The sequence below is a fragment of the Rhinopithecus roxellana genome, chromosome 19, assembly GCF_007565055.1.
Source record: "Rhinopithecus roxellana isolate Shanxi Qingling chromosome 19, ASM756505v1, whole genome shotgun sequence".
NCBI lineage: Eukaryota > Metazoa > Chordata > Mammalia > Primates > Cercopithecidae > Rhinopithecus > Rhinopithecus roxellana.
Window position 1 is genome coordinate 74,464,282 of NC_044567.1, and position 17,655 is coordinate 74,481,936.

At 48.5% G+C, this 17,655-nt stretch overlaps 1 protein-coding gene across 19 annotated transcripts in view; it reads left to right on the forward strand.

Moving 5' to 3' along the window:
* MAPT (microtubule associated protein tau) overlaps window positions 1-17,655 on the forward strand; it is a 134,471-nt gene that overhangs the window by 54,692 nt on the left and 62,124 nt on the right. For all 19 annotated transcript variants that reach the window (XM_010389014.2, XM_030923024.1, XM_010389015.2 and 16 more), the window contains exon 2: window positions 12,894-13,043. In XM_010389014.2, the coding sequence (XP_010387316.1) occupies window positions 12,911-13,043 (133 nt within the window). In that variant the 5' untranslated portion in view covers window positions 12,894-12,910. The remainder of the gene's footprint in view (window positions 1-12,893; window positions 13,044-17,655) is intronic.

Sequence of the window (17,655 nt, forward strand, 5' to 3'; positions counted from 1 at the left end):
ATGTTTGACTTGATGACCTCCACTTACCTTAGACAGAGGTTCTCATCTAAGCTCCAACTTTCCATTTCCATTTTCCTCGCCTTTCCCCTTAACCCCTCCACATTTCTCTCAAAATCACCCCAGTTCTGTGGCCAGGCGCGGTGGCTCATGCCTGTAATCCCAGCACTTTGGGAGGCCGAGGCAGGCAGATCACGAGGTCAGGAGATCAAGACCATCCTGGCTAACATGGTGAAACCCCGTCTCTACTAAAAATACAAAAAATTAGCTGGGCATGGTGGTAGACGCCTGTAGTCCCAGCTACTGGGAGGCTGAGGCAGGAGAATGGCGTGAACCCAGGAGGCGAAGCTTGCAGTGAGTGGAGATGGCGCCACTGCAATCCAGCCTGGGCGACAGAGTGAGAGACTCCGTCTCAAAAAAAAAAAAAAAAAAAAAAAAAAATCACCCCAGTTCTAAAAAATACTCTTTATTTTTCTTTTAAATTTCAAATTATACTCTTGAAATAAATCAAAATAGCATAGAATAAGCAAAAAAATGGATCCCACCCTTCCTCACTCCCATTCCCTAGGGCTAGCCATAGTTAACCCTTTAATTATTAGGTTTTGTTGTTGTTATTATTATTTATTTATTTATTTAGAGACAGAGTCTCATGCTGTCACCCAGGCTGGAGTGCAGTGGTGTGATCTCGACTCACTGCAACCTCCGCCTCCCAGGTTCAAGCAATTCTCCTGCCTCTGCCTCCTGAGTAGCTGAGATTACAGGTGCCCGCCACCATACCTGGCTAATTTTTGTACTTTTGGTAGAGACAGGGTTTCTCCATGTTAGCCAAGCTGGTCTCCAACTCCTGGCCTCAAGTTATCCGCCCACCTTCACCTCCCAAAGTGCTGGGATTTAGGCGTGAGCCACCACACCCAGCTCTCCTGGGCTCTCTTTTCCTTTAGTTGCACACACTCCCCTGCTCCTGGAGTAGAGGGATTTCCTAGAGACTGTGGGCTCCAGCCTTCACCTAGGCCCAGGACTAGGATGCCTGCCCTATCACTTATCTTTATACCTTAAAGCAAAATAGCTGGACCATAAGCATTCGAGAACAAATTGTGAATAAGGAGAAAGTTCTCCCAGGAAACAAGAGCTTTAGTTCAGTTGGGCCAGTGTCCTTATATTCCTTAGCTGTTGCCAGTCACTGCTTGATTTAATCTCGGCTATCACTTCGCTTGACAGGTCTGCTGCTGGTGCCAGGATGTCTGGGATTTTAAGCCTGGCTCCATTACATACTTCCTGTGTGACCTTGGGCAACTTACTCAGCCTGTCTGTTCCTCAGTTTCCTCAGCTGTATTATGTCGGCATAATAGTTTGTTGTGTGAATTAAATGAGGCAATAACTGGAAATGCTTCAAACATGGTTCCTATTATGAGAAATCCTGCTTTCCGCCTAAATGTGCTGGAAAATTCCTGGTGGTGCAGAGCAGGAGACCAGAGCAAAGGAAAGACAGGGTGCAGAAGCCAAAAATGACCTTGGAGAACAAAGCGCATGTTAAGGTTATTTTTGGATTCTAGGTTTATCTCTGCTTGGTCTTCAGTTACCTGCGAGAGATCCATTTAGGGGATTTTTGTTTGTTTTTAACGATAGCTTTATTGAGATATAATTCATATGCCATAAAAGTCACTCTTTTAAAATGTTTCTGGTATATTCACAAGGCTGTGCAGGCTACCCTGTGCTTGATTCCAGTCTGGGTTTTTAACTGAGGGGGTAAGGGGGACCAGACCAGAACCACGGGCCAGGCGGCGATTCCGCTGAGTCACCGCGGGCGCCGGGTGCGCGGCGGCGGAGCCCGGGACCTTCCTTGGCTGCCCCCTAGCGAAGGCCGCAGGGCGGCCTGAGACACCGGCCGGGGCCGCCCCACGGCCGTCGGATTTAGACTGGGAGGCTCGGTCCGGGTCCCCAGCTTGATGCGCCGGCGGTGTGGGAGACCAGGCCGACTCGGGCTTCCCCTGAGCGCCTGGACTCTTGACTCCAGCAGGGCCTGGGGTTATGACCATCAACTCCCGTTTCCCAAAGGGGATGCTCTGTTGGGAAGGCACCCATTTGATACAGTAGGGTAGGGATGGGTTTTAGCATCATAATATCAGAATTCAAGCCTTGCTCTCTGCTTACTAGCTGTGTGACCCTGAAAAGATTTCTGAACGTCTCTAAGCTTCAGTTTCCTCATCATTCCTTCTCACGGGGTGGTTGTGAGCATTACAGAGATCCTCTCTGTGAAGCCCCTGTGAGTGGCTCATCCTCAGGGCTGAAGTAAACATGTTATTAATAATCCAATACTGGCAAGGAGTGTTGACTGGTCCCCCTCCTCCCTTGCCCAAGGAGCTTTTTAGAACCTGAGTTATCATTACCAAACTGTACTGCCTTGAGTAAGAATGATAGAAGGAACAGGAAGGATGGTGGCAGGTGGAGGAAGGCAGATTGGTCCTCGCCTCCTTGCAGCAAGAAACAGCCCCAGATCGTGGGAAACCTACAGACCTGCCAGACAGACTAGGAGCAAAAGCTGGGGCGTTAAGAATCCCCAGGGAGGTTCTCCTGAGGGAGCAGCCAGTTGGATTTTGTAAGCAGAGATTTGGCTGGGGAGGAGTGATGACGTCGGGAGCAGAGGGGCAAGACTGTTGGGAATCCTGCTTTGAGGGCAGGGGTGTGTGTTGGGGGAAGTTAGGTCCCTGGGGCTCAGTGGCCTTGGGCAAGTTTCAACCCCTCAGGTCTTTTACCCATCTAGGGACTCCATCTGTCCACCTCACAGGTTACAGTGAGCCTGGATGCACTGTCATGGGCAGGTGCCCAGGAAAATGGCAGACATGTTCCAAACAGCAAACAGCATTCCCCAGTGACGTCCAGGGTCACCTCGGAGGTGGGCAAGATGCCTGGGGTTTCTTGTCCACCCCACAACACCTCAGGGGACAGCCAAAACTATCCCTTCAGGTAAGCTGCACAGAAGACGTGAACTCTGCTGGGAAGACCCTCTTCTTTGGGAGCAAAAGGGACCCAGGGTCTCACCTGCACATCCCTATCCCTGAGGGCCTGGGGGTTCTTGGAGGCCCAGCCTTGGCAAAATGAGGAAGAACGTGAAGGTTGTCCAGGCCCCTGCCAGGCTCCTTCCTTAGCCAAGCACTCCCCTTCCTGCACACATACCCTTCTGCCTCCACTGCATCTCCACTGTTGTCAGAAAAGTCACAATGAAAAGGTCCATATTGTCTAGTTTCCACACTTTTAATTTTTAAATTTTTATTTATTTATTTAATTATTTATTGAGACAGAGTCTCACTTTGTCACCCAGGCTGGAGTGCAGTGGCGCAATCTAGGCTCACTGCAACCTCTGCCTCCTGGGTTCAAGTGATTCTCATGCCTCAGCCTCTCAAGTAGCTGAGGTTACAGGTACGTGCCACCATGCCCAGCTAATTTTTGTATTTTTAGTAGAGATGGAGTTTCACCATGTTGGCCAGGCTGGTCTCAAACTCCTGGCCTCAAGTGATCTGCCTGCCTCAGCCTCCCGAAGTGCTGGGATTTCAGGCGTGAGCCACTGCACCTGGCTCCACACTTTTCACTTATTAAAAGACTGTGGTGTCCATCAATGGATGAATGGATAAACCGATGCGGACTATCCCTCCCATTACCCAAGGAATGAAGCACGAACTTTGCCAAGATGTGGATTCACAGTGAAAGAAGCTAGTCACCAAAAGCCACGTGCTATGTGACTTCCCTTATACAAAATATCCAGAAGAGATACATCCATGGTGACAGAAAGTAGATGAGCAGCTGGGGGCTGGCAGAGGGGAGAAGGGGGAGCAGCTGTCTATGAGATCCAGCCTTTCTTCTGGGTTTGGTGAGAATGTTTTGGAACTAGATAGAGGTGATAGTTGTACAACATTGTGAATGTACTCAATGCCACTGAATCATTCATTTTAAATCGTTCGTTGTATGTTGCATGAATTTTAAGTCAATCAAAAACAATTGTTTGAAAAGGGAAAAGCCTATGGGTAGCGGCAGCAGTGATTGGATTCATGATTCGATTCCATGGCTATCCCTCCCCTGCCTCACCCCCTCACCCTCCAGCGTCTTCTTCTTTTACTCTGCACTGTCATCTTTGTTCCCATCTCTCTCTCTCTCAATGCTGCAGACACTTTTCCCTTTCTTTGTCTGCCCCCACCCTCTGGATTTCTCTGTCTCCCTATGAGGCATGAGTTGAGGCTGGGAGGGTGTGATTCTGAAGAAGGCACCAGGAGTGACTCAGCTAGCCCCTTCCCCTCCCAGGGCCTCAATTTCGCTACAAAACCACAGGGACGGACTCAGGAGGCAGTGCCTTTCCAAGGGTCCCTAAAATATGTCCCATTTTAGTGTCCAGTTTCACTCAACTTTAGCTCTTCCCCTAAAATGTGTTCGTTACCTCCCACCCCACTGCCTTTAAGTCACTGCCTGAGAAAACAGGATTGAGGAAAGGAAAAAGGAATAGAGAGAGAGAGGAGGAGAGAAAGGGAGGAAGGCTGATAGATTTAGAAAAGCAAGAAAACAAGTGGTCTGAGGAAAACAGCCTTGGTGTGTTTATTTTCCTGTCTGTGTATCGCTTCTCGGCCTTTTGGCTAAGATCAGGTGTATTTTCCTGTCTGTGTGTCTCACTTAGATTACAGGGATCTGTGGATGATGACACGTCTGGTCCAGGCTGCGTAGCCACCTCAAGGGCATGCTTATTTATGTGTTTTTCAATTCACTATCTTTGCTTGGGGGTCCCAGGCCAAGAGGCACAGCTACGCCATTTGTCTATTGGTTTAGATATCCTTTATCCAGTTCTTCCGGAGAAATCATCCTGCCCTTGGCTGTGGAGGAGGTGGGCAGTAGTAGCGGCCAGAGAGGGGATGGAAAGGAAGGAGCCAGGTCCTTGGCTAGGATGCCAGGGTCCCCTGCCTCTCACCTGGCCTGGGCTGGAGACCTCCTGCTGTCCTGTCACTGATCACCACCCCACCCCAGGCTCCTGAGTTAGAAGACACAGACTAAAGTAGACTATATCTCCATTGAAAAACCCATACAAAATAAAGGTTCATAAAAAATAGAAATTTAGACTGGGTGCTGTGGCTCACACCTGTGATCCCAGCACTTTGGAAAGCCAAGGCAGGTGGATTGCTTGAGCCCTGGAGTTCATGACCAGCCTGGGCAACATAGCGAAACCCCATCTCTACAAAAAATACAAAAATTAGCCAGGCATGGTGGTGCATGTCTGTGGTCCCAGCTACTCAGCCTGTGGACCTACATAGAATACAATGTCAGCATAAGAAGGGAGCCCTGGGGTCACCAAATGGTTTGGGGGGGCAAAGAACTTGAAGGTTGAGAGAAGTGGCTTGGTCACCCAGCGGTTGGTTGTAAGACCTGGCCACTGCTTCTTCCATACCCTAGACCTGCACCCTGACATCTCAGGTAAAAAGTTGGGGAATGTTTTATGGTCCAGGGCGAAGGAACAGGCAGTGAGGGGCAGCGGAGCGTCACTTTGCATTTCTGTCTGCCTGGTACTGGCTGTGTGACTTGGACAGGTAACTTCCCAGACTCCTGGGAATCATAATATCTATGATGATGATGATGATGATGATGACACCTACCTCAAGGATTGTCCTGAAGGGTCACAGAGATGCCTGCAAGGCACCTGCATGGAGCAAGCGCCCCTTCTCTGGCAGGTGCCAGGTGAGCACCTCCTGTTGCCAGGCCCTGGGGCTATGGCACTGAGTGACCCTGCAAGTCCTACCTGGTGAGGCTGGCATTCTTGTGCTCAGTCAGTGTTGGTTGTAAGACTAAGAAGAGTCACTTCATTTTGCTCCTCCAGGGACATCTTTCTGGGTCCTATTTTCTGCCTATGTCAAGCAGAGCCTCAGGGATGCTCCTGAAAATGGGCTTGTCTTTTTTCTTCTTTTTCTTTTTTTTTTTTTTTTTTTTGAGACGGAGTCTCGCTTTGTTGCCCAGGCTGGAGTGCAATGGCTTGATCTCGGCTCACTGCAAGCTCTGCCTCCTGGGTTCACGCCATTCTCCTGCATCAGCCTCCGAGTAGCTGGGACTACAGGCGCCTGCCACCACGCCCAGCTAATTTTTTGTATTTTTAGTAGAGACGGGCTTTCACCATGTTAGCCAGGATGGTCTCGATCTCCTGACCTCGTGATCTGCCCGCCTCGGCCTCCCAAAGTGCTGGGATTACAGGCGTGAGCCACCGCGCCTGGCCAAAATGGGCTTGTCTTTCTTAACACGGCAGGTAGGTCCCAAAGCATTAGTATGGGGCAGCTGACCTCCCCCAGCCAATGCAGTGCAGTGACTCTTGCAACCGAGTCTAATCAGGTCCATGAACCTATGAGCATTTCCTGTCCCAGGATTGGGGTGAAGGCTGAGCCTCCCTGCTTAGAGATTCTTCCTGTACATTCCACTATTTCTCCCCGAAGAAAAATATTGACCCTCGAGAGACACACAGTTTATTTCTTTTGCATAGTAAATAGTAGCCTGTATTTTAAGGAAGAGTTGATTTCTGCATCAGCCCCTGTAAGTCATCAGCCTTCTATTGGTGCCTCTGACTCTCTCAAGCTCTGCAGGGGTATTGGAGGGGGAGGGGAAGGAGGGATCTTTATTAGAAACCAGAATAGTGAGACCCATTGCCCTGTCATCTGCTCCATGGCGCTGAATGAGGCAGCCCGGCAGTGAAACACCGTGAGCGAGCATCCCCAGCCTGCAGAACAGTGGGGCACTGCCCCGAGTCCTAGGAATGACCCTTGATTCTCCTGCTCCTGACTTGGAACCCATGGAAACCTGTAGAAGCAGCTGAGGAAAACCCAACATGAAAAGCAGAACTCCACACTGAAAATATGGGAGGTGATCGGAACATACAATGATTCTTGCTAAGACTGATCCACTGTTTTTATTTTTTTTTGATTGAAGAAATACTGGAGAAGCCTAAAGAAGGAGTCTAAAAACTCTGGCCATGGGCCAAAACTGTCCTTGAGCTAAGAGTAATTTTCACATTTTTAAATGGTTGAAAAATGAAATAAAATAAGAATGATGTTTTGTGACACATGAAAGCTATGTGAAATTCAAATTCCAATATCTATAAATAGTGTTTTATCAGAACACAGTCATGCTTATTCATTCATCTTCGATGGCTGCTTTCCCGCTGCAACCACGTTGAGCAGTTACAACAGAGATCATGTGGCCCACAAAGTCTTACAATACTTACTATCTGGCCCTTTCCAGAAAAAATGTGCTGACTCTTGACCTTGACCTCAGCACTTTGGGAGGCTGAGGCAGGCAGGTCGCTTGAGCCCTGGAGTTCATGACCAGCCTGGACAATATTAGTGAGACTCCATCTCTACAAAAAATAAAACACATTAGCCAGGCATGGTGGTGCACACCTGTGGTCCCAGCCACTTGGGAGGCTGAGGTGAGAGGATCACCTGAACCCAGGAAGTTGAAGGTGCAGTGAGCTGTGATGGTGCCACTGCACCTCAGCCTGGATGACAGAGCAAGACCTTGTCTCCAAATAAATAAATAATACAAAGTAAAATAAATAAAATAATATAAAAAGGAATCAATTTACAATTATAATGAAAGCCAGGGGGCATAGTAGAACAAATTTTCTAGAGCTCATTAAGTCAAATGAGTCACCAGTTAGTAAAACGCAGTCAGGGGGAAGAGAGGGCAGGATTCTTTGAAGCAGCGGCTCTCCTAAAAACAGAACCCACCCTTGTCCAGCTGCCTTCCCTCCTGAAGGTGTTCCCTTTGACCATGTGACCCCCACCCCCTATTTCCCAGCCATCCAAGCCCACTTCTAGCATAATACGAGCTTCTAATCCCTCTCCCTGACCCCAACCCAATTTTGAAGCCCAGTCTAGTATTTTCTCAACTATACTTCTTGGCTCTGTTCCTTCCTTTCTATCACCTCTGCCTTTTCACTGCAAGCTTGGACCACTGCAGTCACCTCCCTACCAACAGTCGTTCCCTACCCATCCAATCGGCCCCGCCTGCTGCTGCAAAATTCACCTAGGGCACCTCTGTGGTGTTGCCCCTGCCTGTGGACAAAGTCCAAGCCGGCCACCTCACCTACCTACAGGTGAGTGGGGAGCAGCCAGCGTGTTCAGTGGTTTACCCCATCGCCACAGACTTGGTGATGTGTTGATGTGCAGAGAAGGGGTGTTCACAGCCACAACACAAGCAATCCTGCCCCACGTGGGACCTAAGATGGACATGCTGCAAGCCACCTCTAAGAATCCAACGTAAGGCAGAGGGGAGAATGGCTTACACGGCACAAATACTCCTTTTTGTTTTTTGGGGTTTTTTTTTCTTTTTGAGAGGAGTCTCACTCTATTGCCCAGGCAGGAGTGCAGTGGCACAATCTCAGCTCACCGCAACCTCCGCCTCCCAGGTTCAAGCAATTCTCTAGCCTCAGCCTTCCAAGTAGCTGGGATTACAGGGGTGCCCCACCACACCTGGCTAATTTTTGTATTTTTGGTAGAGACGGGGTTTCACCATGTTGGCCAGGCTGGTCTTAGCTCCTGACCTCAGGTGATCTGCCTGCCTTGGCCTCCCAAAGTGCTGGGATTACAGGTGTGAGCCATGGGGCCTAGCCTCCTTCCATTTTAATGTATGCCTAATTTGCCCATTGAGAACGGTTGAGACACATTTTAGGTGGCCAGGGTCTACTTAGAGTTAGTGCTCATGACCAGGCCCAGGTTGAGCCTGGCTGGCCAAATGGTGCCTTTGACCTGCTCTGGCTCTGTGCAAAGGAATGAGCTGATGGATGGGGGCGCAGTGTGTGGGCAGTGGGCTGGGGCTGGCAGGACTCAGTGACCAAGGGAAGAGAACTTTCCTCACCACTAGCCTGTCTTTTCAGGACACTGCAGGGGGGCTTTGGGACTTGGTGATGAACACAGCATAGTGAGCTGTCCAGCATGTGGGCTCCTGGATTCTCACAGTTCCCAGGCTCCTTCAGAGGCTCTCTCTAAAGGGAGCTGCTCTCTTTAGAACCCACACATTTAGAATATAGGCAACCACTGCATTGGGGACAACTGACCTCAAACATAGAGACCAGAGCAGATGGGGCTCATCATGTGAAACTCATCTTGAACTCTAGCAGCTTCTTTTCACAAGTTCATGGAGAGAGGTTTTCCACTGAGGGAATCACATCTGTCTGATCAAACGAGGCTTGGGAAATGGCTCTCCTGTTCATTCCCTGGAAACCTCTGATGGAACCACTGCCACTGTGGCGGCCCCGGCACTGGCACCCCAGCCATGATTGGTGCCCCAGCCACATCTCTGCTGTGAGCCCGAGAGCCCTGGTTAATTAATCATCCGTGTATTGACGGGGAGAGGCCCGTTCACGAAAACAGTGTAAAGCCCCGGGCGATGTGGCCATGGCAGGAAGGGTGCGGGACTACATTCCACCCCCAACTGAGAGATTCAGAAAGCAGAAGAAAATGGAAAAACATACTGTGCTCTTGGGTGGGAAAACTAAATATGAAGAGAGCAGTTTTTATAGTTTTGGCCTATAATACAATTCCAGCCGAAATCCCAATGGAGCTTTGAGAATTTGCAGGAAAAAAAAAATCTAAAGTACATCTGGAAGACAAAACTTACAAGAAGGTCAAATAATTTTGAAAAAGAAAATGATTATCTGAGCCCACCTAGAGAATAAGACTTGAGATCCAAAGCTTAAATCAGGAGGCTCTAGCACCAAAATTGACAGATAAACGGGACAGAGTACATGGTGCGTTCACCTGGGAAAGAGGGCAGATTGGTTTGCAGACAGGCCTGGGTCCATTGGCTTTAGCTGTTATGTTTGGGGAGAAAGTTTTCAACCTCTCTCCATCTTAAACCTAAAAATATTCCAGATGAATCAATAAATGTAAAAAATTAGACCACTAAAAACCTAGAAGAAAATGGGTGATCTTTCTATACTATAGAGCAATGGAATAAATCACAAAGGAAAACAGATTTGACTATATAAAAATTAAACCCTGCCTATCAAAAACCATCAGAAACCAAAATAAAAGGCAACTGGAGAAGACAGTTGCCACAAATATGATCAAGGGTTAATGTTATTCATAAATTAAGAGTCCACACAAGTCGTTAGAATGAGCACTGAGACCTGAACAGAGAAGCAAAAAGAATGAGAGGGGGTTGGTGCAGAGGCTCACACCTGTAATCCCAGCACTTTGGGAGGCCAAGGCAGGTGGATCACGAGGTTAGGAAATTGCAACTATATTTTTTAATGCATAGAATAAGAGGCTAGAGGGAGATATCACAGATCCTTAACATACATTCCCAAACCTTTGTAAATCCACAGATGCATGAAAACAGACACGTTTGTGCAAGTGCCTGATCTTTCCTGTTATACATTCATTAGAAGTCAAGCCCTCGTACCACAAAGTATCTGCCTTTTCAAATGTGATCAAAATGTTCTCTTTTGCTTCAAGGCCATTTTTCACAAAGCAATGGCATTTTTGCCTCTTCATCAGAGTCACTGTGTGCCCTGGAGGACTGAGAACAGCAGAGCCGTGTTGGGATGAGACAGGGCAACCGGGAGGATTGGGCTCACTCCCTACGAAGTGCCTCACTCCCGTACAGCCCCCATAGAGGAAGAGGGGTTCAAATTTAGTCCTCAGCCAGATGGCATGTGCCGCCTCTCCTGGAATCTCACGTCACTTATGATGGACCAAAATTCCGAAAGCTGAATCCATGACTGTCAAAGTCTGGTATGGCAGAATGTCAACAGTAATCGTTTCTGGGCAGAGGGATGATTTTCTCTTCCCATCTTGCTTTGTATAAATACATTTTCTATAATAAGATTGTATTACTTTTCTCATGAAGAAATAGCAAAGTACTGTTTTACTCAAAATATGAATAGAGCCAGGCATGCTAGCAGCTTATGCCTGTAATCCCAACACTTTGGGAGGCGGAAATGGGAAGGTCACTTTAGCCCAGGAGTTTGAGACCAACCTGGGCAACATAGTGAGACCCCGTCCCCTCTCCCCCCAAAAAAAACCTACAAAGCATTTATCCTGGATTATTCACAGGGGCCAAAAAAAAAAAAGAAAAAGAAAAGAAAATTCAGGCCTCCTATAGCCATGAGCTATGAATATGAAAATATGCAAATGTGAAAGAAAAGCCAGCACATCTGATTTTTACTTTTACTTTCACAGCTCTGTCCACCATGTTCCAAGAGGAGAAACTTGGTCATTGAAAGGAATCGATCAAATCCAAAGAACAAAACCCTGTGTTCGTTAAACTTCTTAGTGTTCACAAAGCTTTAGCTGCAGGTTGAATGGGACAACCCGAATTGGCTAGCTCGTCTGGGCTGCAGGGAGCAGAGATAGCACCACTGCACTCCAGCCTGGCAACAAAGCGAGACTCTCTCTCAAAAAAAAAAAAAAAACAAAGTTCAGAAATTCAAAGTTATGAGTTATTTTTAAAATAATAATAATTATAATAATAATTGACAATAAAGATGAGGACAAAGTGTGAGCAAATGGTGGTTTCTGTCCGGCTTTGTTGAGCTGAAGCAGCATCTCCCTGCTGGGGCTTTTGGGGCAAAAGGGTATGTGTTGCTCTTCAGATCCCAAGCCTCGTGCCCCGACTGGGCCCTGTGTGGTGCTTCTCAGCACACTGGGAGAGCCACCGTTGGAAGGCACACCTGGGGGACCTGGTGTGTGACGGTGCGGTGAGTGGGGGCCACAGCCTGACTCCAGGGAAGCCAGCGAGCTCAGAGCTGGAGGAGTCAGGACACCCCCGATGGGTCAAGAGTTGGTTTTGCTGCCAGTTGGCATCTGATTGAACCATCCCTTCACTTCTCCGTACCTCATTTTCCTTACCAGACATGCTCTGCTGATGCCATTCTCTCCTGTTCAGTCCAGCCTTCACCACTGAAGAGAAAGAGCAAACTACTAGGCAGCAGGATTGATTTTTTTTTTTTTTTTTTTTTTTGAGACAGAGTCTCACTCTGTCGCCCAGGCTGGGGTGCAGTGGCCGGATCTCGGCTCACTGCAAGCTCCGCCTCCTGGGTTTACGCCGTTCTCCTGCCTCAGCCTCCCGAGTAGCTGGGACTACAGGCGCCCGCCACCTCGCCCGGCTAGTTTTTTGTATTTTTTTAGTAGAGGCGGGGTTTCACCGTGTTAGCCAGGATGGTCTCGATCTCCTGACCTCGTGATCTGCCCGTCTCGGCCTCCCAAAGTGCTGGGATTACAGGCTTGAGCCACTGCACCCGGCCGCAGCATTGATTTTTTTAATGAAGTGGAAAGAGAGCTGGGAATAACAAGTCGGGCCCACCTTACCTACTTCACCTGGTGGGTTTGTTTGTTTCGTTTTGTTTTTGTTTCGAGACCGAGTTTCGCGCTGTCACCCAGGCTGGAGTGCAGTAGTGTAATCTCGGCTCACTGCAATCTCCACCTGCCAGGTTCAATTGATTCCCCTGCCTCAGTCTCCCGAGTAGCTGGGATTATAGGCACCTGCCACATGCCTGGCTAATTATTGTATTTTTAGTAGAGATGGGGTTTCACCATGTTGGCCAGGTTGGCCTCGATCTTCTGACCTCAGGTGATCCACCCACCTCGGCCTCCCAAAGTGCTAGGATTACAGGTGTGAGCCACCATGCCTGGCCCTCACCTGGTGGTTTTGAATGTGAACTGAATGTGTTGATAAATTAAGCATGCGGATAGACGTAAATAACACTTGGGCAGGAATATGGAGCACGGGATGAGGATGGGCACCTAGCTGTTGGAGAGGGTGATGGGGAGGCTGACATCTGCCTGCCATCAACTGGGAGGAGGGGCTCCTCTCTCTCTTCACCCGCCCTCTGCCCCCCAACACTCCCCGGAACTTATCCTCCCCTCTTCTTTCCCCAGGCGAGCCTTGAACCAGGATGGCTGAGCCCCGCCAGGAGTTCGATGTGATGGAAGATCACGCTGGGACGTACGGGTTGGGGGACAGGAAAGATCAAGAGGGCTACACCATGCTCCAAGACCAAGAGGGTGACACGGACGCTGGCCTGAAAGGTTAGTGTACAGCCATGCACAGCAGGCCCAGATTACTGCAAGCCAAGGGGTGGCAGGAACAATTGGCATCCAGAATTGTAAAGAAGTTTTAAATACATTATTGTCTTAGATTGTTAGTAGAGTGAAACCTCATTAATTTGAGTGGGCCAAGATAACTCAAACAGTGAGATAATGGCCAGGCACGGTGGCTCACGCCTATAATCCCAGCACTTTGGAAGGCCCAGGCAAGAGGATCCCCTTGAGGCCAGGAATTTGAGACCAGCCTGGGCAACATAGCAAGACCCCGTCTCTAAGAAGAATTTAAAAATTAGCTGGGTGTTGTGGTGCATGTCTATAGTCCTAGCTACTCAGGATGCTGAGGCGGAAGAATCACTTGAGCCCAGGAGTTCAAGGTTGCAGTAAGCTGTGATTATGAAACTGCACTCCAGCCTGAGCAACAGAGCAAGACCCTGTTGGAAAAAAAAAAAAAGAAGAAATTTACCTTGAGTTACCCACATGAGTGAATGTAGGGACAAAGATTGCAGGGGCTTGACAATCTCTCAAATACAGGGTACTTTCTGAGGCGTTAGCCACACCTGTTAGCTTATAAATCAGTAGTATTGATTAGCATGTAAAATATGTGACTTTAAACATTGCTTTTTATCCTTCCTTAGATCAGGCCTGACTGGCCTCTCTTTAGCAAGAGTTGGTTAGCCCTGGGAGTCTTACTGTAGCCACATTAATAAATGACATCAACTTCTAAATATTCTATAATACCATCGTTTGGCCAAATTGACTTTGCCTCTTCCTTTCTCTTTCCAAATGAAATGTTTCATTTCACTGTCAGACCACATGGTCCGGGACCCCACGGAGCACACAGCCCTCCCTCTATCTCCCCATGCTGGCCCTTCACCCACTGCTGGAGTGCCAAGTTGGTCCAAGGGTTGGACCAAGTTGTCTCAGGTTGTCTCAAGGTTGGTCCAGGTTGTCTCAGTGCTGGCTTGTGCTACAAGGAGCCCTTCTTTCCACGGGTGTCGCTAGCAGTGAGTGCTCACAGCAACAGCCCACGGTGCAGCCCGAGGGCAGGGTGGACTTAGTCCCTGCCTCTATACCCATTTCTAAGCAAGCAAAATGGCAAACACTCTACTTTTCTCTTTTAATGCTAAAAATAAGAAAACACGTTGCAGCTCAGGGTATGGGTAGTGGATGGAAGCCATGGAGTTCCAAGGTGGTAAGTGACCTCTACTGGATATGTCTATTCAGGAAGATCACTGGAGTGAGTGGGGTCTCTGGGAGGTTCCCTGAGTGTGGGAAGCTGGGACCACCAGCTTTCTCACACAGGGAGTGGCCATCCCAGCTTGGAGAGGTTCCAGGACTGGTTGCGAGGCTCGTTTCAGATTTCCATCTGTTGAATCAGGGAAGGTGTTGGATTATGAGGAATTTGGGAATTAGGAAAGTGGGTGCAGGTAGGTTGGGGGGAGGTGAAGGAAGACGTGGGCACTTTGCAGGAGCAGGGGCTGCTCAGAGGTGTCCGAGAAGCTCTTGGTGAGGAGGTGAGAGGGAGAGGGGAATGCAGCTCGGCGCAGCCTCCCTGCCTGAGGTCAGCCATCACGTGGTGATGGAAAGATGGAAATGTGCTTTCTGATGGCTCCAGCCAATGCTGCCAGATTCAGCTCCCCAGGGAGGCCAGCTGAGAGGCTCCAAGCTAGGAGATCTGTTTTCACCTTTGAATCCTTCTTAAAGGCTGGGCATGGTGGCTCACACCTGTAATCCCAGCACTTTGGGAGGCTGTGGCGGGAGGATCGCTTGAGCCCAGGAGTTCCAGACCAGCCTGGGCAACATAGTGGGACCTCGTCTCTACAGATAATAATTTTTAAAATTATCTGGGCATAGTGGCATGCACCTATAGTCCCAGCTACTCAAGAGGCTGAGGCAGGAGGATCGCTTGAGCCCAGGAGGCAGAGGTTGCAGTGAGCCAAGATCCCATCACTGCACTCCAGCCTGGGCAACAGAGTGAGACTCCCATGTCAAATAATAATAATAATAAATAAATCTTTCTCAGTCCCTTCCTCACTGTGTCCCCCTCCACTAAACTTTTCCACCTCCTCTCCCACTTTCCTCGCTCCTGCTTTCCCTCTCCTCTCCCCATTCCATTTTTTCTTTCTCTGCTGTTTCCCATCCCTTCCTCCTCTCCATCCTGCAACACTGCCTACCCTGTCCCCTCCCCACCCTGGTGCTCAGGATGTGTTAAGTGAGGGGTGGTAGCCTCCAAGACCTCAACCCCGAAGGTTAGCCTGTTGAAACCACTTTCTCCCAGCTGCCCCCCGGCAGTTGGTGCTGTTGGGGGAAACTGGGATTGGGGACCTCTTTTCCTGACAAAGAGATGAAGAGTTCCCTCACCAGGTGCCTGGGACCGGGGTGTGGGTGTCCCAGCCTATCCCAGTGCATCTGTTTGCATCATGCTGCTTTCAACTGGGGGCGGTGGCTCACGCCTGTAATCCCAGCACTTTGGGAGGCTGAGGTGGGTGGATCACGAGGTCAGAAGTTCAAGACCAGCCTGGCCAACATGGTGACACCCCATCTCTACTAAAAATACAAAAACTAACCGGGTATGGTGGTGGGCGCCTGTAGTCCCAGTTACTCGGGAGGCTGAGGCAGGAGGATCAATTGAACCTGAGAGGCGGAGGTTGCAGTGAGCCGAGATCATGCCATTGCACTCCAGCCTGGGCAATAAGCGCGAAACTCCATCTCAAGAGAAAAAAAAAAAAATAGTGCTGCTTTCAGGCTGGGCACAGTGGCTCACGCCTGCAATCCCAGCCCTTTGGGAGGCCGATGTGGGTGGATCAGGAGGTCAGGAGTCCAAGATGAGCCTGGTTAACATGGTAAAACCATGTTAAGGAGAGAGACTCCTTCTCTCTCTCTGTTTTTTTGGTTTTTTTTTTTTTTTTTTTTTTTTTTTTTTAAAGACAGAGTCTCGCTCTGTCGCCAAGGCTGGAGTGCAGTGGTGCCATCTCGGCTCACCGCAACCTCCGCCTCCTGGGTTCAAGCGATTCTCCTGCCTCAGTCTCCCAAGTAGCTAGGATTACAGGCACCCGCCACCACACCCAGCTAATTTTTGTATTTTTACTAGAGACAGGGTTTTACCACGTTGGCCAGGCTGGTCTCGGACTCCTGACCTCATGATCTGCCCACCTCAGCCTCCCAAAGTGCTGGGATTACAGGCACGAGCCACTGCTCCCAGTCAACTCCTTCTCAAAAGAAAAAAAAAAAATAGTGCTGCTTTCTCTTTCAAGTGTCCTGATTTGGGTGATAGTAAATGCCACCCTACTTATAAGGGAACTACCTCAGAATGCTAATTGGGATGTTTTTGTAGCACTCTACTATTGGCAATAGGTGATGCTCACAACAGCCCGTGAGGTGGATGACATCCGCTTCACAGATGACAAAGGAGCCTCGTGCTCAGACCGTGGGCTGCCAGAGCAGGTCCATGGCTGCACCTCCACATGGGCCATATTTCCCCCTTGTCACTCTTTCCACCAAGCCCCCTTGGAACTTCAGTTATTAAACTCTCTTGGGTGGAATTCAAGTTAGAATCACAACAGATGCCTCATATGAATTGTGCCAGTGAAAAATGACATTCTATTTAGAGGCAGGGCAGCCTGGCTTAGAGTAAGTTTAAAATATGTGTTATGCTGTAGCAAATGTACCATGATCCTGTAAGATGTTCATAACAGGGGAACTGGATGTGGGGTATACTCTCTGTACTAACTTCGCAAGTTTTCTGTAAATCTAAAACTGTTCCAAAATAACAAGTTCCTTTAAAATTAACTCCAGGAGACCAGGTGCAGTGGCTAATGCCTGTAATCCCACACTTTGGAAGGCTGAGGCAGGTGGATTGCTTGAGCCCAGGAGTTTGAGGCCAGCCTGGGCAATGTGGTGAAATCCCGTCTCTACAAAAAATACAAAAATTAGCCAGGTGTGGTGGCGCACTCCTGTAGTCCCAGCAACTTGGGGGACTAAGGTGGGAGAATCATCTGAGCTCAGGAGTTTGAGGCTGCAGTGAGCTGTGGTTGTACCACTGTACTCCAACCTGGGCAACAGAGCGAGACCCTGTCTCAAAAAACAAAAAGGAAATAAAGTCTGGGAAAGAAGTGGGTTTTACCACTCTTATTTTCTGAAGAGAAACTAAATTTAATGTGTAAAGTGAGGACAAGTTCACAAAGTTAGTGTTTGAGTTGCCTAAAATATGTTTGCTAAAACTATTCAATGCTTTCACATAAAACATGATCAGAAGTTCTATGCCAAAACATATGTGTGTGTATATATATATGCACTATATATACTATATGCAAAAATGCAAAATCTAAATTGCCAACCTTTTTGAAATTGCTCTGAAAGGAAAGCATTTGAAGATAAATTGCTTACCCAAAGAACATACTTTCCAAGAAAGCAAGTAATACTTAAGGTGTTCATAATCCTCATCAAATTAATTCTTGCTACTGAAAGCTTACAAGGAGCTGTTTTTATGTCGGGTGTGACAGGTTTGACTTGGCAGAAGGTGTCACTTTACTAACAACATTTTAAATAAGTGACAGAAGACAAGAAACTACATGTTAAATACCAGAACAAAGAG